Here is a 27,734-nt window from a genome sequence, read left to right on the forward strand (position 1 = left end):
AATATTGATCTATGTTTTAAGTTGTATTATCTATCACAAATTCATAGAAGTTTGAATAAGGACAAAGCGAATTGGAATGTGAAGGGCAAAGATTGCTTGAGCAAAGAGTGTTAGCTGATAAACAGACCAAAAAAGATTTTGTTTGGAATTGCAAATTTCAACACTAGGTGATTCTGCAAAAACAAGGACTTTACAACAATCAGAACTGGAAGTCATCCAGAAATGTCACGGCGGAAGAGTCAGGGACAGGCAAACTGGAGAGAGCAGAAACCATTCTGACAATTTATGATCAAAGAGAACTAAAAGACATCTATGAAATCCTTAATGATATTGATGGCTCTAGAACCTCTTAGTGCAACTCATATCAGTAGACATTTGGGGAATTATGAGAAATTGCTTTGTGTGAGACTGAGGAGGTTTTCAAGAGGAATTGACTTTTTAAAAAGGAAAGTCATTAAAAGCATAGCTTTTGTTATGCTTATCTTTTTGCTTCAACATAACATTCCATAGATTTTTGATAGCACAGTTAGAAGGTGACATGTACTCGTGCGTGCAGTCTATGTGCATGTACATGTAAATGTGTATGTTTTCTGTGGTTTTTTACATTGTGTCCTCTCTACATGGAATACAGCGAGAAAAAGCCAAGAAAAAAAACTTAATCAATCAAACAAAAACCTTTAGAAAAGCTTATTTGCTACAAATAAAAGAAAATGAGTTTGCCTTGCTATAGGCAGGTACTGGAGATTGCCCTCAGTCAGTGTAGCTGTAAATGACAACTTCATCAGTTAAGCTGGGAAGTAGGAGGCAGTCAGATTTGTTGCTAGCTGTTGTAATTCCTTGTGGGCCTCTATCCAGAGGACCTGGCATGCTTTGGCCATGTTAGGCCCAGCTATTTATAGCTCCTACTGCGTGGAGAAAGCATGACTTACTTCACAGACATACAAAATCTGTTAAAATATTCCGAGTACAGTGTGTAGGTAACTGACATCTAAAAGACAACTTGTATGTTCTCTGAACCTGTAACCTACAGCAGTTAACTACAGCACTTTCCTTTCTGAATGTTGGTCCATCAGGACACGTGCAATGCCTTAATTGTATCCTTTGTATTCAGTCCCACACAGTCACTTCTAGCTTGTAACTCTGTCTTTATTAAAAATGCCCATAATACTCTTGCTTTGTCTGTGATCTACTTCCAGAATATCTTTTGCTACACATTTCTCATGCTTAAAGTTTTAATAGATTTTTTAAATCTCCATCATGCTGTTGCAGACAGAACAAATCACCACAACTAAAACTTTTTAACTGGCTCCTTAGTTGTGTTATTTTGCTTAATGCTTTCCTCCTTAGGACAATATTGTGTATGAAAATAGATACCAGTGGTACATGCAGTTCCATACTTCTGTATATTCTTATAGAAATCTAATCATACTTGGATTGTATCACTATATTTTAAACCAGATTTGTTTTAGAATAATGAAAGGCAGGGATCCTTAATGTTACCTGAGTGAAGCCAAGTTTTAAATGAAATTGTAAGCCTTGGATACCAGCACAGGTTGTGTAACAGTGCTTTACCTGCTCCTTCCCACTGGCACAGGCTGTGGTGTTTGGAAATCACCTGGCAGTTGTGGCTGTGACCTGCTCCAGCCCTTGGGATGTGCCCAGGGATTATGCACTGGGACTGGAGTCCCACTGACTTCGCTGGAACTAGGATTCAAATTTTTACTTTTCTCCTAGTATGATCAGCAAACAAAGCAACAAGTCTGAAACTTCTGGGTATGATATGACAAGGCATTGAAAGATGCTTTTTGAGTGACGCATGGGCTTCACAAAGTCTACTGAGTGAAGAATGGTTTAATTGCTAAAGAGACTGGGGCTGGCATTTAGTAACCACTGCTGGTTTTGCACTGCTGATCTAACCACAGGAATTAGCAGTGGGTTCCTGTTTTTCACTGTTGCTGAACAGGGAAACACTGATTTGAGTGGCTGCCCACAGGAGGGGGGAAATGAAACAGACGGGAGTTTAGTGCTGAATGAGTACAGTGTGTGTCATTTTATGGCTGACTGGTAGTGTGATACACTATCTTTTAGGTCCTATAGAAGCTCTGTCCTGTAGTTGCTATTGAAAGCAAATAACCAGAAAGAAAATATGTGCGGTTGGGAACTTAACTGTGGGTTGCAGCGTAATGCAGAGCGCTTTAGTTACAGAGCAGGCTAATAAAGAAGTGTTTGTTTGGAATATTTAGAAAGCTAGGTTTCTATAGAAACAATCATCATGAATACTTTCAGGTTCAGAAATAACATCTGCTCGATAACTGATTTCAAATCTCAACCCTTGTTTAAGTAAATAAGATCCTGTTCCTCTGCTTAATGTATAGTCAGTGACATTTGATACGGGACATTTATTTCCATGGGAAGTGCACCCTAAGACTGTGAAAGGTGTTGGGAAGGGACGGATGGGAAAAGGGAAGAGGAATCAGAAAACAATGCAAGATTTGCCTCATTAGCCTAATAGTAGTCACTGCTGAAAGAAATGAGAGTTTACCTTTGGTACAAAAATAAATGTGTTGTATACCATTCTGTTGACTGAAGTACAGGACAAACATTACTCTGGTTTACTCTTGGCAGCGGAATGAACTCTATGAATAAAATTAGGGGAAAAGAAATCATTTGGTTAGATAAGAAAAGTGTGTGAGAAGCCTTGATGGAATGCAGGGATTTGAAACAAACTCCAAGGAAAAGTTCCCAAATCTGTAAATTTTGAAGAAAACTATTTTCAAAAGCTGGTCGATGTGCTGTGAAAATGGGATGTCTTTGGAAGAAAAGATGTTTCAAGCATCATTGCTGCAGCTAAATGTTACAATGTAAAATTTAAAGTGAGAATATTTCCTGAAGGGAAATAACAAGCTTGTCTGTACTTTCATGCAGTAAGGATGGGGACTGCAGAATTCAATGTCAATAAGGATTTTGGTTTTTGTTGGTATCAATTTTGTACCACCTTACTGAGAAAAATAATTAAAATATAAACATAAATTTAACAATGATTAGAAATTCCTGCTGTGCCCTTGGAAATGCATGTGAAACAGAATTATAAACTGAGCTGGACTGTGTTTCCATACCATTCATTTTCAGTTAGCAGTGCTCAAGGGGCTAGGCAGGCTTGGAATATGGTCCTTCCTGAACAAACAACACTTACTTACCATGCAAGTGGAACAAGTAAGTTGGATTTAGCAAATCCGAGTTGAGCAAATTCTTTACACAGTAAATCTTTGCCGATTTGGTGAAAATGATGCAGATTGTGTAATATTTTAAAGGATCAGTCTTTTTCTTATTTTGGTATATTAAAAAGGCCTCTTTTTTAAAACTTAAAAAAGGTTATTCCATCAGTTATGTTAAGGTAACATGAGTAACATGCATAAATAATCCTGTTTGCTTTAATGCAACAGCTTCTCCAAGTACTAGTTCTCATTTGTCTAGTTATTTGCCAAATGAGATCCTGTAAGTCTCATTTCTTACGCATATTCAGTGAAGTTCCTAACATGTTTGTGACCACCATAAGTCTTAACAGTCTTCATAGGGAGCAACTTGGAAAGGAACATTAAGTGGTGATACTTGAGTTTGAGTTTATATGCAGAATGTTTCAAGAATACCATTAAGGAATTAACAATGTAGTGTGAGATTTGAAGGTGGTATGAGTCAGCATAGTTCTGTGGTTATTCGAGTGTTGCACTGATTTAGGCAGAAGATTATTCTCATAGATATCAAATTTGAATTAATTCTTAACAATTCGAGTGAAAATCTGTACCCAATTATGCCTTCAAATTAGTGAATGGTCCAGAGTAGGTGACAGAGGTCCAAAAGAGAGGGACGTGAGAGACGCGTCTTGCAACACCTTTAGAAGGGTCTGGTTTGTGCTTTCTCAAGCCTGCCAGCCTGCCCACTCTTTTTCCACCTGGTTGGCAGCAATGACTGCTAGAACTGCTAGTCAGCTCAACACGTGCTGCTGCTACAGCTGTATAATCCAGCAAAACTAGGTTCTCTTTTGCTGCTGTCACATGCCTTTTCCTTGGGATGGTGAAGTCTTTAACGGTTCTTTTTTCCTGCTGCTGAAGCAACTGTGATCTGATCCACACTATCCACACGCAGTCACTAGGATGAAAACTTCTGTAGGCTTTCAAGTCTTAAATAGCACAATAGTTTGCTTGAGAATATTTTTGGCTGTGGTGTACACATTTCACAGTTGTCCTTGGAGCATGGCAAGGACAATAAAAATAAAAGCTGTGCCATGTTTTCAGATGTTCAGGTTGTGTCTTCTCTATGTTCAGTAGGCTGTGATCTGTGGAAGTTGTCATGATAGAAAGTAATTTGTTATTCTGTGGCCATTAGCATTTTTTTCCTGCATTAAGAATATTGCCAAGTTTGCACTTTAATCCCTTCTGCTGACAGCTAGTTTTCACAATGTGTCTTGATTTAGTTCCCTTTTTTATTATTATGATTCCAGGTATAAATGTTTTAATTCATCATTCACTAGGCACGGTCCATGTGGCCAGGAGGTTACAAAAAGAACTTTAAAAGACATTGCTGAGGAAAAGTTCACAAGTGTGTTTCAGATGACATATGGTGTACTATATTTTCTCTCCAGTTTTGCAAGAAATGCAAAATACAGCATAATAATTTCAGGACGCTTGCTTTTGCTAACCCTCAAGTTTGGCACAGATCTCCTAAATAATAATCAAACCTTGGCTACAGGAATGAGATTTTTGTGGTCAAAAAAGGTACCTGCTAGTCAGAACTTCTGACTTCTATTTGAGATCTGCTGTTGCAATGACAGATTGGCATTTGAAGATCCACCCTGAGCAAAGGGCAGTCCAAGATGATCCACTTCATGGGCATTTCAGAAGTCTGGAGCTGACTCAGGTTGTTTGTTCCCAAGGAAAGTAAGCTCATCCTAGTTCAGTATTCACCTGCCTGCTATCGTAGCTACCCTTGTTGGCCTGAAAGGGAGAATTTGAACTATGACTAGTACTTCATCTTTTATCACCCTGAAAAGTTAGTAGTGGCTCTGGGGAGACCATGTCCTCTTCTGCCAGGCCATCTGGGATGAAGTCAACCCACTATGATATATGGGGTGATCATCTCGTCTTAAGTGATCAGCCCAAGTTCTAACAGTGATGGACTGTCTGTAATTTGCCACCAGTGAAATGTGAGTTTCCATAGATGAGCCTTTAAGGTTGAATTGTGAAGCAATAACAGAATTCTCCACTTCTTGTTTCTAATCCTTGGAGATACAACAAATATATCCATCTGGGAAATAAATGCTCATTAGCATCACTTCATGGCACAACATCCCTTTGATTTACAGAATTTGAAATGGCAGTAAAAAGAATTTACAGGAAAGTATCTGAGGATACATAGTGCTTTGTATATACCACAGACACAGGGTCTTGGGTGCTTTTCCCAAAAGGATCTAGCTAACTGCTGCCAAGATAAATTTATTTTCACAAACTGGACGTTAACATCATCAGACTTTAATCACACCCATACAGTTTAATAGGAGAATGTGCTGGAGGCTATTGGGGATATCTCTGGCAGTAATCCAGACCAACTACTTCACACACCATCAGTTGTAAATTATGTTTAATATTTTCCAGGTTAACCTGAAATTGCTCTTATCAGTGGTCAAGTAAAGTTAAACCAAGTTAGTTTAACAGTATAAAGAGATAGGAAAGTGCATGCACAGACACAGAAAAAGAAATGCAATGTGCCTTACAGCAGCTACCTGGTGTTTTGATTTAACTTCAATGTTTTGTGCTCTGTTCAGCCACTTGTGAAAGTCAGACTGCAGCATGGTTCACACTAGTGTCACAGTTCAGAAAAAACCCACCTTTAGGCAATAGGATGAAAGCTGAATATGAAACCTGACTAGGAGTTCTTTCTGGAAACCTTATTGAAAATAAATGTCTGCAGTCGTTTCTCGTAGCTTTGTCTTAATAAATCAGTTTTAATCAGAATGTCAATTCATAACTCTCCTGCTAATGAAATGCTATATGACACAGTATTAGGTTTTGAAACGAAGCCTCTTGCTAGATTAACTGAGAGTAACTTTGTTGCACATAAATATAGTTCTTATAATAAAAATATGGCTCTTCTGAGCATAAACACTTTCAGATTAATACATAATTTTAACATCAGTACATAACCTTTGATAACTATCAGCATTCTACTCAGAAGAGACTGCAAAAAAGAATGCAGCCTATCACTGCACATTGATATAGTTGAGATAGAGTGGTAAGACAATAAATTGAAAGATAACTATTCAGTTTGCTCACTGGGACCGTAATCGCAGCTTGGTAATCATAATGTGTTCTTTTTATTGTTAATTCCCACTGTTTTTCTCATGGAAAATAATGTACCAATATATTCTGAGATTTCCATTGCTAATTTGAAACAAGGAAATTATGGGAGATTTATATTCTGCAAACCAATGGAGTGAAATTACTATGGAAAGAGTAATTCACTATTAAAAAAATCTCTAAGAAGAAATGTTAGTATAATTTTGGTCAAGTTAACGTTTTATTATCAGTAGGTCTGGTGATCTCAGCTCCATTAGTCACTATAGAATGTTTCCCTGAAAACTGGTGCATTCTGAAAGTTGAGTTGGTAGAGTCCTCCCAGTAAATCAGCACTGGCTGGATGACTCAATCACAGAAGCAAGGTAGTTACCCCAAGGCACTTTCAGAATTGTAAGATGCTTCAAAATATTCTCCAGCATTTACTGCTGTAGGTAATATTGTTATGTATGGGGTTGCTAACATGGGTTAGTGGGATCTTATTAACCAAAGTTAGAATCAATGAGAAATCCACAGAAAGAAGGTGCAGTGTAGAAGCCCAAAGTGTTGAGCACACTCAGGCTCTGGGCCATTCTTGTAGGTTTAAATGAGGTAAAGCCTTTCTCTCACTAATTGCAAGAGAGAAACTTCACAGGATGGATTAAATGAAAGTCTGTAGTGGATGCTTATAATTTCAGTAAAACCCTAGGGTCATATGAAGAACTGGTGTTTCCTATGCCAGCCACATAGCAACTCCAGCCTTGCTTATTTATTCTATTGCAGTATTTCCTAAAGTATATTTCTCCTGGCACACAAATGATGTTTGGTGAAAGCTTCCTCTTTTTTTCCTGTTGCAGTGTCATTAAGGCTCATTACTCACTGAATAAGTCTGTGGAGAAAATTGTCAAAACTTTTGGGTGAGTGGAAAGCTCGTGCTCAAAAGTGTTAGTTAAGATGTACCCAACATTTAGAACAGCAATGCAGTGTAACACTGATAGCCTAAGCAAACAGCAGTACTGATTACAGTCTTTGTTTCTGTCTAAGACATATCCTTAGTTTCAACACTCTGGAAGAAGTCCCAGGTTCTCCTTAGGTCAGCGGTGAGTGCTATGAAAGCAACGAGTCCCTTCTGGGAGGAGCAGACAGTGTTTCTTCATTCCTCTGAAAATCTAGTGTGGAAGTTGGCCACAGGTGGGAGTCTCCCAGTTCTTTCTCTCAGCAGGATAGCTGTGCCAGGGATGTTTGAAGTTTCTGCAGCAAAATGACCAAAAAAGCCCCCACCAAATGACATTAATGCAATTCTGTGTATTTGAGAGGATGAATTTTTTTTTTCCTCCTTTTGCACTGCTGAAAAGTCTGCCTTCACTGCAAATGGTCAGAGCAATAACAGCATTTTGATCTCCATCTTTAACTATAAGTCAGAATAACTCACCTCAAACATAGCTTTCGTAAATGCGGAATAGGAAAACCAGGATTAATCCTTTCCATGAAGAACAGAGCTACATCTGCTTTCAACTGTGTTTTAACAGAAAGTGGCCACAACTGTATGTAAAAATCTAATTTGGTAAGCATATTTTGAAAACAGCTACCTAGATTGAGCTCTACATCAAGGGCATCTTCAGAAATGCCAATGAATCCAGAGCGCGTGTAAGACAGACCAGCATCTGCCTTTGGAGGTAGAGGAGAGCTTCAGATATTGAGAATTTTTTTAAATATTGAAGCTAAGATTTAACATGGTTTTGAGGCTCTTGAGTTTGCATTTGGGTATCTAAATTTGATGAAAATCCAACTCGGGTACTCAAATGTTTTAATGAATCTCATACTTATCACAAAGAAATCAGGAAACTAACCTGAAGCTGAGAGAAAGTGCAAATGTGAATACTTGTAGTATAGCTGTATAAATTTTATGTTTCCTGCTTTTCTACATTCTTTACCTCTTCTGATGACACAGTCTTGTTTCTTTTCTTTTCTCCTCTCTGAAGTCTTGCACATTGAACTCAAGAAAAGTGGCTATTTACATTCTGACTCCAGTGGTAATCATGCCACAACAAGATATTTGATTGTTTATTTGCCAAGCCATCAAAGTTTATGTGGAATTCACCAGATTAATTGTTATTTTATTATTATTAAATATGAGTAAGAGCTAAGTTTAAATTGACATCATTTATTACTGAAACAAAAAGTATAGGTCAAGCCTGTTTTTTTAAGTAGAGATGAAATTGTGTTTCTAATGAATTCTCGTAAGTAGTTCTAAGACCATTTTAGTTAAGAAACATTACAGTGATTAATGCATAGTTGTTTGCATTTTAATACTTGATTTATGTATCAGATCTGTATTCGTGCACACTGTCAAACTTTACTCTGTTCTTGTCAAAATACTTATTACTTCTGACAGGTGTAACATGCTCACATTAATCCTTAATTCCTTGATTCAATTTTCTAATTGCTTTTTTGGCATGAGTTTGGAGCCATTTAGTCTTATGTGATCTATTTGTCTTATGGTATAATAATGCACTTCTAAAAATTGGATGCACCTAACTCAGAATGCTGAACAGAAAAAATATGTAGATATTACTTAGTACTGAAATCGCAAAGTTTTATGGTGCTTCTGTGAGACACCACTTCTTGGAATACAGATAGAGCCAGAACACTTCACACTTTTCATCTTCCTGTATTCACAGTATTAAATATTTTAATTGATCAATATAAATTGATGTTGAAGTTTCATTGTGTTTCTCCCAAAGAGGTTCTGAACCCTTATATCAGATCCGTGAACATCCACTTAGTCAACATTGTGTTCTTGTGCTCTTCTCAGCTCTTCAGGCCACTGCCTTCAGTTCCTGCCCTCCAAGAGTGACAGAATACACTTCCCACTTTCTACTTGGTTAGGTCTCTTAAGCTGCTCATTATGTTTTTCTAAGTACTTAGAAACGAATGTTTAATATAGGTATGAATATGGCAGACACTGACACAAGTTTCTGTCCTTTGGATAGGAAAAAAAAAATCCAGCCAAAATTTCTTTCCTATAGAAACATCACAAGGATGAGTAAAAAATCTTCCCAAAGCTCAGTAATTCCTCACAAGCTCGCTCAAGCAGCTGGACTTTGGCTAGGTCTTTGTAGGAGAGCTGGAGAATGGAGAACCTTTTCTGTGATGAGAATCTAGGGCCCTGGAAAGATGACTTCTGATACTTGTTTACATTAATAAATATGTGACTACGTATTTAAATTGTGGATAAAACCTTATTATTCTTTTTCTTATTTTAATTCTCTGTTTTGTTCACTACACTCTCCACCTATTTCTTCTTTTTTCCATCCACTAACTTACTCTTCTCACTATCATAGTAATATATACTCTTTCACCCTTTTGCTCCTCCTTGGTTTTATTCCCCTTCTTTTTTCACCTTCCCAACTGACATACTTCTTCTTGTCATAGTATGTGTAAGAAAGGGAATAGAAGAGTTGTTCAATAAAGAATTATTTGTTTATTCTGTCTTACACTGATAAATTTTTATTAACTCTGTGATTGTCATTTGTGCTTTTTGGCGAAAGCGTAAGTCACTTTCTGTACAGAGAGGAAAAAAAAAGATCATTCTAGCAAGTAAATCATGGTAGCTAAGTGCTTTGGGCAAACAAACATGTGCCTTATCTCCTCCAAAAAACCCGTGGAAAATGTATGATAAATGGCACGTTTCAGAGAACATGTTATGTCACTGTGAAATAACTTTGATTCATGGTTATGTATTTATCTTTAAACAACCTACAAACCTTAGGGTATCTAAATTATTATCATTTGCTCTATGCTTCCATAGTTCTTGCTACCCAATGTGAATGATGTGAGGTAAGATAAGACATCTGCTTTTTCAGTCATAATGTTCTATAAAGAACAAATAAGAACAAATACAAAATTCTTACTGTGTTGGGTTTTTGGATGAGGTCCTCTGAATAATATTTGTCAGAAATAATTTCCTCCAGTTCTGTTTTGAAATGAGTATAAACTTCAAACAGAAAGGATGAAGCCTGTTAATGAAAGGTTTTCTGTTACACAGCAATAGAAAATATCATCATTTTGATTTATAATAAAGTAATTAGTCACCAAATTAAAATGACATAATGGTATTTTTTTTCTCCTTTCAGTTGTGAGTCCACATAAACTGTATTCTGAATTACATTTTAAAATGAAGATTTCATTTTGTCTGCCTTTCCATGTTATTTGATTTGCTATTGTGACAAACCAAGACAGATGACTTAAATGCTCTATTGCTTGCATTAGTAATACCAATTTAATCATAAATGCTGTACAAGGATTGAGGTGCATGACACCTCATGCAAAGGTATTTATTCGTAAAATTTATTTATTGCATTAGTGAGTGCACAGAAGTCACTGACTAACCACCTCCCCAGTTTATAGCAGCCTGTCCATGGACATGAAGAGCATCTGGTCTGCTCCATTCACAGCTCCTGCTCCAGGAACTTGCCTAGAACTGGAAAGTCTATTTTGCACTGAAGGTGCAGAAGCAGGGCCAATACAGGGTGATTTAGGAAGCATTGAGTCAAAGTGAAATGAATTCAACTGTCATGGAGTTGCATCCCTGTCTCAATGGTTGAGGAGAGAGATATAAGTAGAAATGCTGGAATGAAAGGACATGCATTTATGTCCAAGGGAAGGTGTGAAATGAATTTGGGACAGTTGAGAAGTCTTGGATTTAGACAGTTGAAAGTGCAACAAGTAGGAGTGAATGAAAGCATGTAATAGAGGGAGAAGGCAGCAGAGAGGTCTACACCAGGCTGTGGTCACTGCTGTGTATGTTGTGTGATTCTATGCCTCCATTTGTCTGATGAGATTTAAACAGCCCAGGGTACAGACTAGGTGCTAATCTGAATGATCCTTTTGGGATCTTTTCTATATTAAAGGTTACAATGAAAAGAATTCTCGTTATCCTTGTGTGTGTTTTTTGCATTGCCTTTCAACATACGTGACTCAAAGAAACCTTAATAAGAAAATTTTCTTGTGCCTTTCCTAATAATCTACTGGTACTATTTTTATGTATGTGCAAGCAATGCTGCTAATATTAGAAAGGTTCTTATTCTGTTTTCCTCTTTACTGCATTGCTTTTAGCATAAAGTTGTATCATCCAGCAATGCCTATCTAAAAGTTTTTCTGATAATAGATCCATGGAAGTCAACAGATAAACACCAGGTAACACAAGTTCAGAACCTGTTCTCTTTATCTGTTCGTTTGGCCTACATGGAGCCAATACATTACAAAAAACAATACTTAATGCTACAAATCCAGAGCACTCATTTTACAAAATATTTCTTATTTTGTTTTTTAAAAATATCTTTTTAGCTGAAGCTTTTGAGGTTTTACTTTTCGGTTGTTTGGTAAGGTTTTGTGAATATCAATTGTAATTCATTATGTGACGGCAATTTTAGATTAAATGACAGTTCTCACCCAAGTTATTTTAATGCTATCACCTCAAATGAATCAACAGAAGTGCCTTTCAAATATGACCATGAAATAAAAAATAGATATGTTTATCTGTTATTCAATTTATTGCTGTATTCTCTGTTTCCTTATCTTCACTGAGCAGTAGCGAATGTTGGTAACTTGGAGGTAGAAAAATTGAAAATGATAATTGCTTTATATGATGCAAGTGCCTTTGTTTTCTTTATATCTAGGACTTTTCAGTGCATTTGACTTGGCTAAACTATGATTTTTATAAGTATACTTGAATCAGTTGACATATATATACATTGCATTTTGTATGAGAATGAAAAGTTTTATAGCTTTGAAATTTGAGTCAAAACATCAAACTTGTATTTTTTGCCTTGAAACGTGAGAGACAGTCTAAAAATTTACAAGCAGAAAAAGAAACAAATGCTTGTGCTGATTTAGACCTAGAGTTTTTAGAAACATCTTTAGTTCTCAGTTAAATGTTTGAACTTTCAAAAGTGAAATGCCTATCTCTTGGTGAGCACAAAACATTGAGACATGTAAATATGGAAATGTTGTAAATTGTAGGATTAGAAATATTATTCTATAGCTTTGTAGACTACTTTGATTTTTTCTAGTTCCTAATGTTGTAAGTCATGGTAACTTCAGAACAATATGGCAGCAATCATTTAGTGGAAAGCTAACTGCAAGCTAAAAATCTCTAGCTAGTAAGAGAGAGATTCTTGGTAACAGCACATACCTCCTGTCAGCAAAAAATACTGTTATCATAGCTTTATATAAAACAAAGCAAGATGATAATCGTACAGGTAACGTTTTCATAGAGTTTCTAGGTTTGTTTAATATATTCACACTGCACCTGTTTTCTGCATGTGCGAAAAAAGTCCAGAAGTTCTTACCTCAAAGTAATCATTTGCTTAGCAGGACAGACACAGAGGAGGCAGATTTATTGGTCTGGGAAACTCAAGAGGGATTGGCTGTTTTCATATATCTATATATAATATAGATTTGCTCTGTTTATGGTTTTTGCATAAGGAGGGCTAGGCAATCGATGCTGTTTGAGCACAATACTTTCACATGAATGCTTCTTATTAGAATAGAGGAAACTCTGATGCTCTCAGATACCACTGTGTACACCAAAAGGTTTTGCTTTTTTTTTCTAAGCTTTAAGAAGTTCATATCACTGCATTTAGTGAGCTATAAAATTAAGTATAATTTTGTTGTCTTTATGATCATTTCAGTTTTTCTGTTTGATTAGATTTGCTATGTGGGCTGTTACAGCCCATTTTTAAGTCAATTAACATGGGTATTACAATCTGTTTCAATGCAAAGAACTGCTTGGGAAAAACATCTGCCTACTGTTACAGTGAACCTTAAAATAAATTAGACACACAAGTGAAAATATAATGGAAATTTCAGACATGACACAGATATCTTCCTTTTTCAGAGTGCACCTAAACCAATTGCCATTGAGCCATGTTCAGGAAACAGAGCCGCAGTCCTCACAGTATTTCTGTGTCTGCCCAGAGGATCATCAGGGGTCCCTCCCCCTGGTCAATCAGGTAAGGCTTGTGTTGATCTGTCCTCATGCAATGCAGTGTACTTGGACAAGTGCACCCACATAGATCCAAAATAATGGCACAGCAGATGAATCCGAGAGGTTACTCAGTCGAGTTGATGTTAAGTTTAGGGCCAATGTTTAATGAGGAATTTTTGTTTAGCCTTTGATGTGGTATCCCAAATAAAAAGCCCAGTGATCATTCTAGACTACTGTTATAATGACATATATCATTCTCACTTCCTGAAACAATGTGTGTGCATACCAGCATTCTTCAACCACATCTTGTTGGGCAAAAAATATTCAGATGCAGATACGTCTAGAGTTTCAGCTCAAGCTGTTATAAATGAGGCTATATAGGGAATACCAGTGAGTATCCTCTGTTCAAGTTGATGTTTAATGCACTAACTTCTGGTTAAGTTCCTTTATGCCATGAATCCCAATGCTGTCCAGAATCCAGTTAAATCTTAGCATTTCCTGGAGAGTCTATCAGCTGAGACCTGGGACTGTGTAAGTGAATGCTTCTTTAGGAAGGTGTTCACTTTGGAAATTATCCCAGCACATTTTAAAGCAGATTTGTGTTATCTAGAATCATGTCTTGTGGTATTTCTCTTATCTGATCTATGCCAGATTGTTGTACAAAACCATTACATCCATTCTTATAAAATAATTTGTATACAGGAGATACATAAATACACTTTTTTAACCCTTTAAATAATTGCCTACAATGGTGTGATACAAAATGGTCACGACAACAATGTTGAGAAGACAACGTGATGCTGCACAGATGCCACAGTTGCTATTTCAGAATTTGTTGGAGTTCTTGCCAAAATGAAGACCTGCACAATGAACAGTAAGCAGCATGATATGTGCCCAAAATGTTCCTTTGAGCGAGAAAATATGCTTTAAGGCTAGCTTTTTAAGGCTAGCCAAAAAGATATCCTTTTAACCTTCACAATTCCATTTAAGAGATTAAACACTATTGAGTAATGGTGATGAGGGCAAACTCAGTTGACTTATGTTGGAAATAAGCTCAGCTGACTGTTCTTTTCTCTCCTTTTGGCCTGATGACTATCTGTTATTTATTTGGGGTTTTTAGTTCATTTTTTTAGGGGATAGAGGGGTTATATCTCCTCCCTCCCTGAGTTGTGAGATGAGGACTTAGTTCTTAAAATTCTGTTTATGACTTGTAATATGATTTCTGGAAGTGCTAGGAAAATAAAAGTGTTACTGATGCTTTGTCAAATACATTTCCTGGAAGAAGTAAAAAATGTAAGTGCCCTGAAGAGAGCAATGAAGGAGTCAGGATGTTTAGTGTATTCCCTGTTCAGGTTTTAAGGAAATTAAAAAGACTCGAAGGTGTTCATAGTCTTACAACAAGGAAAAACATTAAGAAAGGAAATTAAAAGTAATTGTTGAAATTGGAGCTTAAAATGATCTTTGGTTTGGGTTTGTTTTCCTTTTATTTTGAAATTTACCTATGATGTGCTTCTTGGCAGTAAAAATGTATTTATCTAGTTACTTCATAATCACCTTCTATTTACTACATAATTTTTTTAAAGTCATTGCTGTTCTTTGCTATATGTAAACTGTGGAGGCTTTTTGAAACAGGAGTTGGGTTCAACAACACAGCAGATTTGTCATTTTGAATGTTTCTTAATCTATGAAAGATTAACATGTGATGTCCTGCTGTTCTGATCTGCCCTCTTATTACTTTGCCTGCCATCAGCTTTGCAGGCTTATATTTCAAATGCTATTTTTCCTCTCGTTACTGTGGTGTTTGTCAGCCTTTCAGTATTTAAAAATATAAAAAATATTTAGCCTCACAACTTTCACTTTGTTCAGGGTCAAAAGCAAATAGAAATGCTTGAGATGTGCAACCATGCTGATTCAACCATTAGATTATATATAGATTATATTGCTTTAATTGCTTTTTCTTGTGTGTAATGAATTTGGGTACTCATGGACTGCTTTCACTGTATATAACCCTGCATAGTCCACACAGAAGCTATTATGCAAGTTTGTTGGCATACCTGTAGCTCTACTAATTCACTTCATTCCTGTCCTGCAGCACTACCTGCTGCTTCTTTCCTGGGCTTCCTGGGAGCAGATGCTGTGAACTGTGCCAAGTTACTTGAAATTATGTGGAATCCTTGTGCAGCAGACATGTTTGCTATGCAGTTGGTTTCCCTTATGATCTAAGCTAAGTTAAAACAAAGATATTTAGGTGGCTGAAAGTAGTGTGTTCAGTAATTATGTCTTGCAGAGTCATTTTAGAATCTTCTATTACTTGTGTATAACCATTTTCAAGCTCATTGGGATCGTTGCAGTATAAAACTGACAGTGTGTCAAACCTATTTGTTTAAATGATACATCAATGATACTAATTCACAGTTCACAATGAGAGACTGTACAATAAAACATTTCTTATTGGCAAATTTCCGAAATAGAAGAATGGAATGCCTGTATTGTTTTGCATTAGAGTTTCTCCAAAATCAAGAAAGAGAATTCTTTCCACAAATAACTAGTCCATGCTGCACCAGAGTTGTTAGTTGTATCCCGATGCTTTTAAGATCAGAACTTGGTCAAAAGTGAGTTTTACTTGTTTCCAAGGGTTATATTTGCAAATATTTTGTTGAAAAGTGTCTCTGAATATTTAAAAACAAAACAAAACAAAACAAAAAATCAACCTAATGCAAAGGTTATTCTTTCTGCAGCATATGTTCTATACTTCACCTTTATCAGCAGCTGGAAGAAAAGTTGAAACTGCAGATGGTGGGCTTTGGCCAAAGGCTGTGCAAGGCAAACACTTCTTTAGGAGAGACCATATGTCCCAGTGGAGATCTGAGTGCTCTCTGTTTCCTGCAGAAAATACTCAGAACTTTATAGACTTTCAACAGCATTGTTTGTTCTAAGTGCTAATAATGACTAGGCTGACATAATTAAACCTGCTTAAAATTAATACGTGGTTTAATATGTGGTTTTATACAGCTTGGTCATGAAGATTCAGATGAAATATTGATAAAAATGAATGTATTGGTAAGAAAAAGAAAAGACCCACTATTCATTGAGAGTCATGTTGTAAAGAAAAGCTTTTTTCAGTGAAGGATCAATTTGTAGAATTAAATGTCTTGAAAATCTGGGAAGTCAATAGATGTTACTGTCAATGGAGGTTAGATATAGCACAGTAGACTTCACATTTTCTTTTAGGTTTAAGCTTTGAAGAACATCCTAACAAGTCAGTTATGCTTCTCTAGAGTAACAACAGTTTTTAAATGAAATTTTGCTTGAATTAAGGCAGAAATTAGAATTTTAAATTAGAATGATCAATGCAAAACATTAAGGAAGTTTAGTAGTGATAAAAACTGAATTTGTCAGTGTTGGAGTGGCAAATATAGAACATATGGTTTCCTCGTTCTTCACTTGTCTCATTGGCTGCATTTTACCTGAGTAATCAGATCAAATTTAAGAAGTTCAAAAAACTAGCAATTCTCTGTACAATTCATGTGTATATCAATACACAAACACCTGTGTATTTACATATCAGAAAAATCACTTGTTCAGCATTTGTGGGCAGATTATAATATACAATGCACATCTATAGCTTACAGATTTCTTGACACTTTCAAAGCTAGAGATCATGTGTTATGCTGTAGTGTCTGACCCCATGCTTTAAATAGCTTAAACTCTTATAGATATCGAAGGAGATCTAATAATGAGAGCAGCTGCAACCAGATCTCTAGAAAGAACTAAATTATACATCTCAAAGGGTACTGAACAAAACAAGCTGGGCCAAATAAAAAAGAACATTAGGATAATATATAAATTACTTATTGCAGAAAAAGGTGCCAGTGAATTACCAGCAGCAGAAAGACCAAGAATAACTCCTTCAAGGTCTTCATACAGCTCTGATGATGTATCAGGGAATACAGAAAGAAGAGCTTGGTGGTGTGATAAATTCTGTTGAAAGAACTGTGATCATGTCATCATTACTGTTAAAACCAACTAAATCTCACACTTTGAGGTGTTGAGATATTGTACAGTAAATTTATAGAACTCTGCATTGTTCTTGGAAAGGCCAGTAAATGCTTTAAAGCAGAATGTACTTTGTGAATTATTTATAGTTTCCTTTACTTGCATAGAGCAAAATTTCCCTGTCATCTGCCAAGATAGAAATGCTAGAGCCACCACATAAAGGTGCTTTCCTATTAAAACAGTGGGCTGAATGGTCTCTGAAGGCATATGTGTGTCTGTGTTAAATCATAGAATCATAGAATGGTAGGGGTTGGAAGGGACCTTTAGAGAGCATCTGGTCCAACTGCCCTGCAGAAGCAGGTCCACCTAGATCAGGTTGCATGGAAACATGTCCAGATGGGTCTTGAAGACCTCCAAGGAAGGAACCTTCACACCCTTCCTGGGCAGCCTGTGCCAGGGCTCCCTCACCTCAACAGTAAAATAGTTTTTTCTTATGTTTAAATGGAACATTTTATGTTCCAGCTTCATCCCATCACCCCTTGTCCTGTTGCTAGCTACAATAGAAAAATGGGATTTCCCAACCTCCTGACACCCACCCTTTATATATTTGTAAATGTTGATAAGATCCCCTTAAATGACAGAGGACTTGTAACATCTAGGTGAGTATATCTAGATGAGATGTATCAAACTTAATAATTAAAAGTACACTTGGAAATTAAAATCAAGAGCTAAATAATCTATAGTAAATAATAGAGCGACTTCAGTGAGAGTAATTTTGCAGTGGAAGTTGTGGAATGTAAATCCTGGAAGACTGCACACAAAATTCTGTTGCTATAAATATAAATGAAGATAGCAAGAAATTAATGTTTGGTAAGGCCTCTCCAACACTTCCATCTGAAAGTTACTCTTTGATATCCTGGAATCAAAGCAGAATTTTGTGTAGTTCTGGCCATACTAACTGTTGCGTTCAATCCTACTTAATCAGCAAGCTACAGTAGGATCACAGAATCAATAAAATTACCATGCCATCTGCCTTCCCTGTACTCACCATCATAATGAATAACGACTCATTAACTGTTCTACAAGACAATTAGCTCTGGATGGGGGGTTTTCAGTAACAAGGCTTTCTCAGTTCTATTTCTGATTTTCTGTGATTAAAATACAGAAAAAGATGCTCCATAGCATGAGACACATTACTATAAAAACCAAAATAAGATATCATTTTTACAAAGTGTTGTATTTCGTGATATCACTCAATTGTCCTGACTCTTGGAAGCAAACCCATAGATTAGGGGTTTTCGTATGTAGAATGGGTTCACATGTGCGCCTGTCTCAGTATGCAGTGAAATAGTTGCAGGCATGCACCAAGTCCCATGAGATTCTCCTTGCTACAAACACATTCCTTGCTCAGTTCCTTCATATTTGCAAAGTAACTCAATATAAAGTCATCAGAGCTACAAAGATCAGTAAACATTTTTAATCACTAGAGATGGTTGAATGTCTTTTCATGTTGAAGTGTATTTACAGAATACTAAAGGACTGAAAATACAGGAGGAATAATGAAAAGGTAATAATGCAATATCAATGGAATTGTGCAGTGTGGTGTATGGAGTATATATTATCAAGGGCCTGAGTGTGCATGTTGAGAGTTCTGGTACTTCTCGTGTACTAAAAGGGAAGAAACATAGGAAACAGAGGGAAACAGCTGAATTTGATTCTGCATTCGCAAGTATATCCCTGTGCCTACTGAAAAGCTCCTTCCTCAACAGTGAGGCTGAAGAGTTAAGTGTGAACTTGAAGCTCATTTGCTAAGGACCACTTTAACCTCATGTCTTCTTAGACATACATATTCTGGCACACTGTTTCACCTCTTTTTAAATCTTTTCTTATACTCAGAAAGAGGGGGAAAAAGGGGCTTGGAACTTGCTCTATTAAGAGCAGAGGGCTAGGCCAGATCATTGATCTTGTTTGTGTGTTCTCTATTCAAATTGGAAAACAGAACTGTTATGTATGGTATAATGTCAGGTAGCTAGTAGAGAGGAGTGCTGGCAAGGTATCTGTTTTGGAATAATGCTTACACTAAGGATGTGTTTCATGCTGTATAAAATGTGGCATCAACTATTTATAGAGTCTTGAATGCAGTATTTTGAAGGTGTGTATAGACTAATACCTACTGACAAAAAAAGAAACCTTTTAACTGACCAAAAGGGAACCAGGGAAAGAGAAGTGCTTAACCTAGAGAAGAGGTGCTGAAGGTACATAAAGACTTTTATTTCTGTTGTTTCTTCATTGTTTCTTCATTTAGAAATTGGACTTTTGATTATTATCTCAGGCTTTAATAAAGAAAGAGCATGAGTCCTGAATGTTGGGAGGTTATTTAGACTCCTAAACATAGAAACAAGAAACCTAAAAGTGATATTGCAAAAGAAAAAAAAAGGAAATCTATGAAAGGATGTGAGTCTAGATAAAACAGAACATAGTTCTGCATTCTGTTTTTTCCCAGATGGTTGAAATAGTATCTGGGCAGCCTACATGCGTTTATAAGTAAACTTACTTCTCTGCATCATGCTGTTCTTTGTTCTATATCAGTCAGTCTCTCAAGACAGGGTGTCATCCCTCCTCCTTTGTAGTTTTGGAGACAGTCTATTGGTTTATTTTCATTATTTGCTGTTTTATTAGCATAAGCTTTTATTGCTGGACAAAACAAGCAGATTTTTTATTTATAATCTAACAGTACTATTTCAGCAGAATAAAGCAATGTGTAAACAAAGAAAGTATTATTAAAAACACTGAGCGAAACCAACTACACTGTACCTCTAGAAGGGACACTTTGCCCCTCATCATAAGTAATAAAATTTCTCATATGATATAATGGCAAAAGATTCTCAGTTCTATTCATCTTCTGTGAAGTGCCAATAGACATAGAGAAAGTTGAAACTGAATGAGAAAATAAAAATGGTGTTTGTGAGAGTTTAATGACTATGACTAAAACTAAACTCCTAAGCAGTAACTTCAACTTACTGACACTGAGAGAATGGTTTGGCAAGTGCCAAGGTCTCAAAAGAAATGTAGTTATTTTTAGTTGACTGGACATGTCTTAGCAAATAACTCCCTAAGACTTGGTGGAAACTGAAATAATCTCTTCTGAAGATAATTTTACTGAAGGAGCTGCTTTCTTTTAAGTAGTGAGGCCTATTTTTAGAGTGACTATTTTCTGCTTAATTCCATTCTTCTGCATTGCATCAAATGATGGAGCAGACTGTGTTTACAGTATTGACACTGTGAAAAGAACACAGTGGTAAGTGGCAGATGGTGCTGACGATTACTTAAAAAATATTTATGGCAATAACAAAAACAAAGTAGATAATAAGATCCAGTAGCCACCACCACCCCTCCTCCAGCCCAAACCCAAAGCAGTTCTTTTTGTAACCTGTAGGGTAAAGTATACCTGAAAAGCACTGTGGTTCTTAGCATAGTAAGCTTTGCAAGTGGTGAAGAATGAGGTTGGTATCGATGTCTGGTCTTTTAAAGAATTTTAGGTGGTTCTATTATTAATTAGTTTTGGTATCATTCTAGCCATAGAACTTTGATTCTTCCCTATGTTGGAGAATTTATTTGAAAAAGACACAAACACTTTAATATGAAGAACATGCAATATATTAGCAATTTGTCTTCCACAAATCTTGGCAAAAACAACTTATTGATTGGACAGTAAAGACTGTACTGTAGAGCTATCAGCTGAAAAATAAACATAAAAAATAAAGAGAGGATAACAGAGGAGGCAGAGATGGTTGGTTTAGATCTTTATCACTGGTTTGCTGATCTAGAGGGATTCAGAAAAATGAGACACATTAATAAAAACTGTTAAGTACTGTGAATATTTCTTTGACAACTAGTTATTCATTGTTCAAACCAAAACTGGCACTGTTCCTCTGGAGTATTAGAAATAGATGAGGTTTTGGTTAGTTTTGTTATTTTGTTTCATGCCTCTTTTGAGCTTTTGCAGCTTTAAGTGCATAAAGAATACTGAAATAATGTCTGACAAAGCTATAAAAGTTCTAAACACTGTGAAATGTAAATACAGTCATGTACATCTCCTCCACTGTTTGTGGAGGTGGGCTGAGCCATTTTCAGGTTGCATCCAGATGGCAATTCAGTTATTTCCTCTCCCCACTCATCAAGAGTAGAGAGGCAATGATGGATGCTCATAATCCTAAGATCCTGTCTGGGGACATACACAGTTGAACCCAAAGCTTCAATTCGAAGCCTGTAACCTGGAAAGAAACATTATCCTTCAACCCTGCTTACCTGATGACCATCAGCTGAAGTGCTCAAGCGTTACCCTGTTTTCCTCATTTTGCCAGGCTAAGGCAAATGAGGTCTGCTTTGAACACATTACTCAGTCTTCTGAACACCTTTGTTGTACTGTCCCAATTTCAGCTTCAATTCATCTTGCATAGCCAGGTTGTGCTCAGAGTACCAGGCAAAGTCCCATCTGGTATTGCCCAATGGCACTGGTATTTCCTTGCTGTAGCCCATTTAACTTTTAGGGGGTTTAAACTGATTTCTTCCCTTCCAGCTCAGACTTTCTGTGGCCAACTTGTTTTTCCCTACCTCAAACAGTGAACTTTTACTGTATAAATTTGTGCTTGTTCTCAAAACACACGGCTTTGAATTTTGCACTGTTGAATCTCAGTACATTTATATTCCTCAAGTTCTTGAGGTCATGCATCTCTTTCTGGTTTAAATTCTATTCCTTCTCTGCATTGATGATACGTACCAATGTTTATCATTATTGAATTTCAGCAGTGTGCTCCTACCTTTATGCCAAGATCTTTAATGAAAGTATTAAAAAAGAGTGTCAAAAGATTCATTCTTGTTGCCATCTTATACCATCAGTAGCCTTCTTCCTCTTCAAAACTATTTTCTCCCCTTCTTGCAATTGACTCCTCTAAGTCTTGTGCTAATATATCATCTTTTCCTGTCTGTGATTTCTCACATTTGTTTCATAAATTGTTGATTTCATAAGTTTAAAAAATTGACACCTTTTTATCCAGAAAATTAGTTAGCTTATTGTAAAAAACCCATCAGGTTGGTCCGGCACAGCCTGTTGTAAAATGTTGAAGCATTTTGACCCATTTTCCATTTACTTGCCTTTAGTTGTTCATTCTTGCCAAGGATCATACAGCAGAGTCTGATTAATAGATCAGTAAAGACCTAGATAAGTTTTTCTCGAATCTAGATGATGTTTAGGATGAAAAAGACAGCACTTACTCTCCTCAATTTGTATGACACTACATTTGACATGACAGATTATTAAATTTCCCCTCTACCAGCCTTTGTTTTCTTTTGTTCTTACAGAACTACTGTTCTGATTACTCAATGCATAAATCTTCCATTGTTTCTATTTCCATATCCTCATTCCGTTATCTATGTTGGTGGTACCTTCTTTGATAACTATTATCTCCCTTCTTGAAAATCATTAAAAAATTCACTCCTGGGACAAAATCTAGAAAATATTTGAGCTTCACCTCATTCTTTCTACGTAATAACCCTTCTTTTTTTTGATTTCTTATTTACATGGTGAAAGTCTTCCAATGCTTGTTTTAATAAACTTTTGCAAGGTCTAACTCAGCTTGATTTTTGGCAATCCATATTTCACTCTTGCATTTCTTTACCTCTAAAACACAGCCTCGTTTGTTGCTTGATGCTTTTTGTCCATTTTCATAAGTTTTCTAAATTTAGTACTTACAGCCTCATTCAAAAAGAAGTTCATTGGCTTCCATAGTTATAGTGTATTTGTTGGAAGTCAGGGAAGAGTCAAGAATTTTTCTTAATGAACATACTGCAGGTCAACAGTGACCTTGCACAATGTACTCTTCTGTTGATATAGAAAGGGACAGATTTCTAACAGCAATTTGTCCCATATATAGGGTCAGAGCAAGATATATGGTATCCAGGACCTTCTGCTCTCTACCTTGTCAAATGGCAGGGACAGCCTTCGGGTCTCATAATGGGCTCTGTGTGGAGGGGTGGAGAACTGATGTCCCTTTATATTTTATCCCCTTTCTACTTGTAGATCTTATTTCCTCACTATAATCACTTCATCCAAGTAAAGTGTTTTTTACAGAGCTTGGTCTTATTTTCTTTTGTTTAGGCTGTGAAATCCTGCACTTGTACTACTGCATGTGATAGTTTTTTCTTTTTTGCCTATTCTGTGATGAGGAAGGCTGGTAGGATTTAGAAAGTCAGAGTGAAATTGATAGAAGGTACAAAGAAAAGTAATTCATGAATAGGAAGAAAATGTTCTGGAAAGTTAGGTCTTCAAATTTGATTGTCTCCCAGGCAGACCCTTAGTCATTCTGCAAGGCTAAGCTTTCCATAGTTGAGAGAAATTGTAGTGTGCTTCTTTTGACATGAACTATACTGCTGTCAACAAAGGAGAGAAAACAAACAAGCAAAACACACACTAAATAAAAAACCCTGAAAACCAAAACAACCCCAAGAAGTGATAAAGGTAACTAACTAACATGTGAAGTTCTCACTTGAGAATTTTGCTGAGAGGTTATGTGATACTTTTGTCATTTTTAATAGAAATCTGATGGGGGGAAGAAAAAATCTTTCAGTAGTATGATTTATTTTACACAAATGGAAGCACTGGTGATCAGACAGTGCTATTAAGCAGTGTTTTGTTCTACTCTTGATACAAAGACCCAATGTTTCTTTCTTAGAAAATAGGCAGTAATAGGGCCTGTGTTGTCTGCATTCAGCCCATCTGAATCTACAGCTTTACCTAACGGCATCTTATTTATCCATGTTCCTTCTGAAAACCAAGCAAAGTGTTTCAATTTTGTGCTGTTACACTTTGAGGATTCAACAGTTTGTTGTACAGTTAGAGTTGCAAAATCAAGTGAACAATTCCCTATGCAAGTGACATGCTGGATGATAAGTGTCCTTCCTGTTTGAAATTGGTGGTCTGGTTTTATGTTCAGTCAACACTTACTGGATGGAGCAGATGGCTCACAGTTAAATTAGAACGATAAACCTCTCAGAAAGAAAAAGCTATATGTGATTTAAATCTTTCAGCATGGGATCTCATCACCTATTTCTCCTTCCTCTAACTTTGAATTCCTTGAAAAGATGCGCTTTTTTTTAATCAACAGAAGTCAGATCTGTTCAAATCTACCACTAGAAAGAGATACGTTGAGACCTGCCCTGATTCTTAGTCATACCATCATGGAGAGTTTCATTCATCACTGGGAAAATGCAACTGACCATAATCTACCTTCACCCATTGATTTCATCATACTCTTGCAGTAAGATGCTTCCACTGTCTGTTTTGGGGATAAAGCTATCCAAAATTATACAGAGACCAATCAGATTTATCATTCTGTGGCATTTGATGGCATCCATCTGTTTATTTACGAAACCATTAAAGACTTATTGAGTTACTAGACTACAGAGAAAATAAATTGAGTTATCATCTATAGTTAAATTCAGTTCTTGCATCTGCTGTCTTTTCACCCTGTATGGTGTTTTCTGAAATTACACTGGCTTGCAGACCCAGGCTTCAGGAATACATTAACTTCACAACCTTTTTATGCCATTTCAAGTAAATTTCTAATGCATAAGCAATTTGTGCTTGTGGAAAATGAGACAAAAGGATGTCAGGGCTTTCTGTTAGCAGTGTGAAAGTGTGACAGAGACTATTCCTGCTTAAAAGTAGCCCTTAAATTTGGAGCTGCTCAATTTCTAGAATCCTTTGATCTTGCCCATTCAATCAATATTGTGCAATTATTGTAGAAGGGTAGATTTAAAGCTTATGAACACAAATTAACATAACTATCATTGTTATCATTAAGTATAAAACAATTTCAAGATGAGGGATGGGAGATGAACTACTCTGTGCTCTATATATTCACTTAATATTGTAAGTACAAAGGAAAAAAACATAAGATTTTCAGTTCAAAACTTTCTGTTCATAAAATTGAATAGCAGATTGAGGAGATACATCTTAATGGGATACTTTCATTCTTTTAATAAAGCTGAGTTTGTAACAGAGTAAAACTGAGTTTGTAATCGTTGCCCACATCCTTTCTGATTGTGAATTAGCTGTCCCTTAACTGTGAAATCACTAGAAATCTCCTTATGAAGGAGCTGTTTTGGATTTGGCAGTGATATTAGCTCAAAACATCCACAGATAGCTGAGAGCTCAGGATTGGTGTTAATTAGCTCATGATTGTTAGAGATGTTGGTTGTTATGACATTGTCCTTTACTGTGACAACTTCTTAACTTCTCATATTCATGTGCCTTGTGTAGTTCAGCTTCATAATTCTGGAACTGAGAGGTATAGGGAATATACTTCAGCCATATCTTCATGTAAACTCCTGTTCTGACCTGTCCTGCAGGGATATGGTAGATCCAGGTCAGTACTGTCTGTACAAAACCAGGGCTGAGTTCTGAATCTCTCTGCACCATCATCTTAGCATCTAAGTATGGCACTATGCCTACACATACAACCAGCTAAACGGTGCATCCAAATGAGTAAGGTTTTGTGTAACATGAAATGGGGAACAGTGTAGGAACCACCAAATGCTGCTTTTTGGAATGAGTTTGAGCCTAGAAAGGCTGTCAGAACTTGTACACCCTGGTGAATCATACTTGACTGCAGAGCTGCTCAAGAATTTCTGTAGGATGCATCACTGTCTGTAGTACTTGTGCTAAATGGGTGGGCTCCTCTGCTGTCAGGGCTATTCCTGCCTGCAGGTACCCAGGGAAAAAAAATAAAAAAGAAAGTTGAAAGATGATTTTTCTACTCTTCCTTACAGTATACAACAAAGATAAAAGTCTATGGAAACAGCAAGAAGGGATTCATTTAGGAATACAGAATTAGCAAGTCTATAATGTGAAAAAAGGCTGTTTAAAAGATGTGGGTTTTTTTTAAAAGCAATCCAAACAAAACTCCAGGATCTGTTAAATACATTAAATGTAAAGATAAGGAAAATACAAAATGAGATGAAGCTAGATTTCTGTCAATATTATGGGATCTGGCAGGTAAGTCACACACAAAAATGCATATGCTTTTTTTGTGCTGGAGAAGATGAGCTTGAAAACAACTAGGAGCTAGTTAACATGGAAAAATGGCAGTCAAAATAATCCAGCCAAAGGCTGGACATTATAAACTAGTATCTGTATATGAATTACTTTCAAAAGAATCCCTTTTTCTAAACCTAATCTTTCTCAAATTCTTGTATCTGAAAAATATTCAGTGACTTTTCCAAATTGCTGAGCATGAGTCTGAACAGTAGCAGAAAAAGACCACTCTTGTCACTTTAAGTCTTCATTTCAATAACATTGTCTCAAGTGCTCAAAACATGATAGGATGTAAATGAAAGATTACAAAGAAAATCACAATGGTGAACTATATTTAGTGTTGAGAGTGACTCAACGTGATATAGTCATGGAAAGTTTAGAATGACAATGTTTCTGTATCTACCCTTTTCACCCATTCTGGCTTAATCCCTACTATTTATATATATATATATATATATATATATATATGTATGTATTGCTTATATATTGTTTACAATCTTGAGATGTCAATTTCTCACTGTCCTCAGCTTACTTTGAATGCAGTTGACTCTAAGAGGAAGTTAAAATATCTAGTGCCTTGCCATAGGGCATACCAAGGTAGGCATTATACTTGGATTTCAGTGATCAAGGTGTAACTTTGCTTATCCTTGTCCTCTGGCGGTGATGTACCAGCATGATACCCATAACCGCAGTTCAAGACTTCAGACTTGTCTCTAGTATCATTGTTCAGGGCACTTTTCCAGGTACATAACAGCTTCAGGCTTGTTCTGTCTTTTCCTCATCAGCCCTTCCCCTTTCTGCATATTTGCAGCTGTATTGCCTCTCACTCCTTTAGTTCAAATTCACACAGCAGTGCATTCAGCAGAACTTGCTCTGCAGTGAAGTGGTTTCACTGACTCTCTAGAGGAAAGCATGAAAGTTTTACATGGCTGATTTTAGTTAATCATTGCAAAAAGGAAGAAGAGACTTGCTGGGATTTGCACCTATTGGAACATGTACTCAAAGCAGACTTTAGTCCTTGCTGTGTATCCTGATCCCCTTGGGTTTGTGGACAGTTGGTGTTTCTCTATGCTCTCTGCAAAGTGGGAATACTGCTTTATTGAAGATATTGTGGGAATAAGTTAATTAATGTGTGAGGTATTCTCAGATTCATTGTTGTAAGTGTACCATAAAAAACATAAACAATCGTTCACAGCATGGTTTAGTGCATAGCGCCATTCATTAATTTCCAAGCCCCTGCATTGCCTCAGCAGGGAAGTTCGATGTAAGGATAGAGTTAAGAACTCCTATTCGCTATTTGTTGATGAATTTTCAGATCAGTATCTCA

The 27,734-nt window shown here is 36.5% G+C and overlaps 1 protein-coding gene across 1 annotated transcript in view; it reads left to right on the forward strand.

The window, feature by feature from the left end:
- Window positions 1-27,734, forward strand: part of ATRNL1 (attractin like 1) — a 493,875-nt gene that overhangs the window by 428,126 nt on the left and 38,015 nt on the right. Inside the window, exon 28 of the mRNA XM_062001233.1 lies at window positions 13,228-13,342. Coding sequence (XP_061857217.1) covers window positions 13,228-13,342 — 115 coding nt within the window. The remainder of the gene's footprint in view (window positions 1-13,227; window positions 13,343-27,734) is intronic.

This window comes from Colius striatus, chromosome 8 (assembly GCF_028858725.1).
Source record: "Colius striatus isolate bColStr4 chromosome 8, bColStr4.1.hap1, whole genome shotgun sequence".
NCBI lineage: Eukaryota > Metazoa > Chordata > Aves > Coliiformes > Coliidae > Colius > Colius striatus.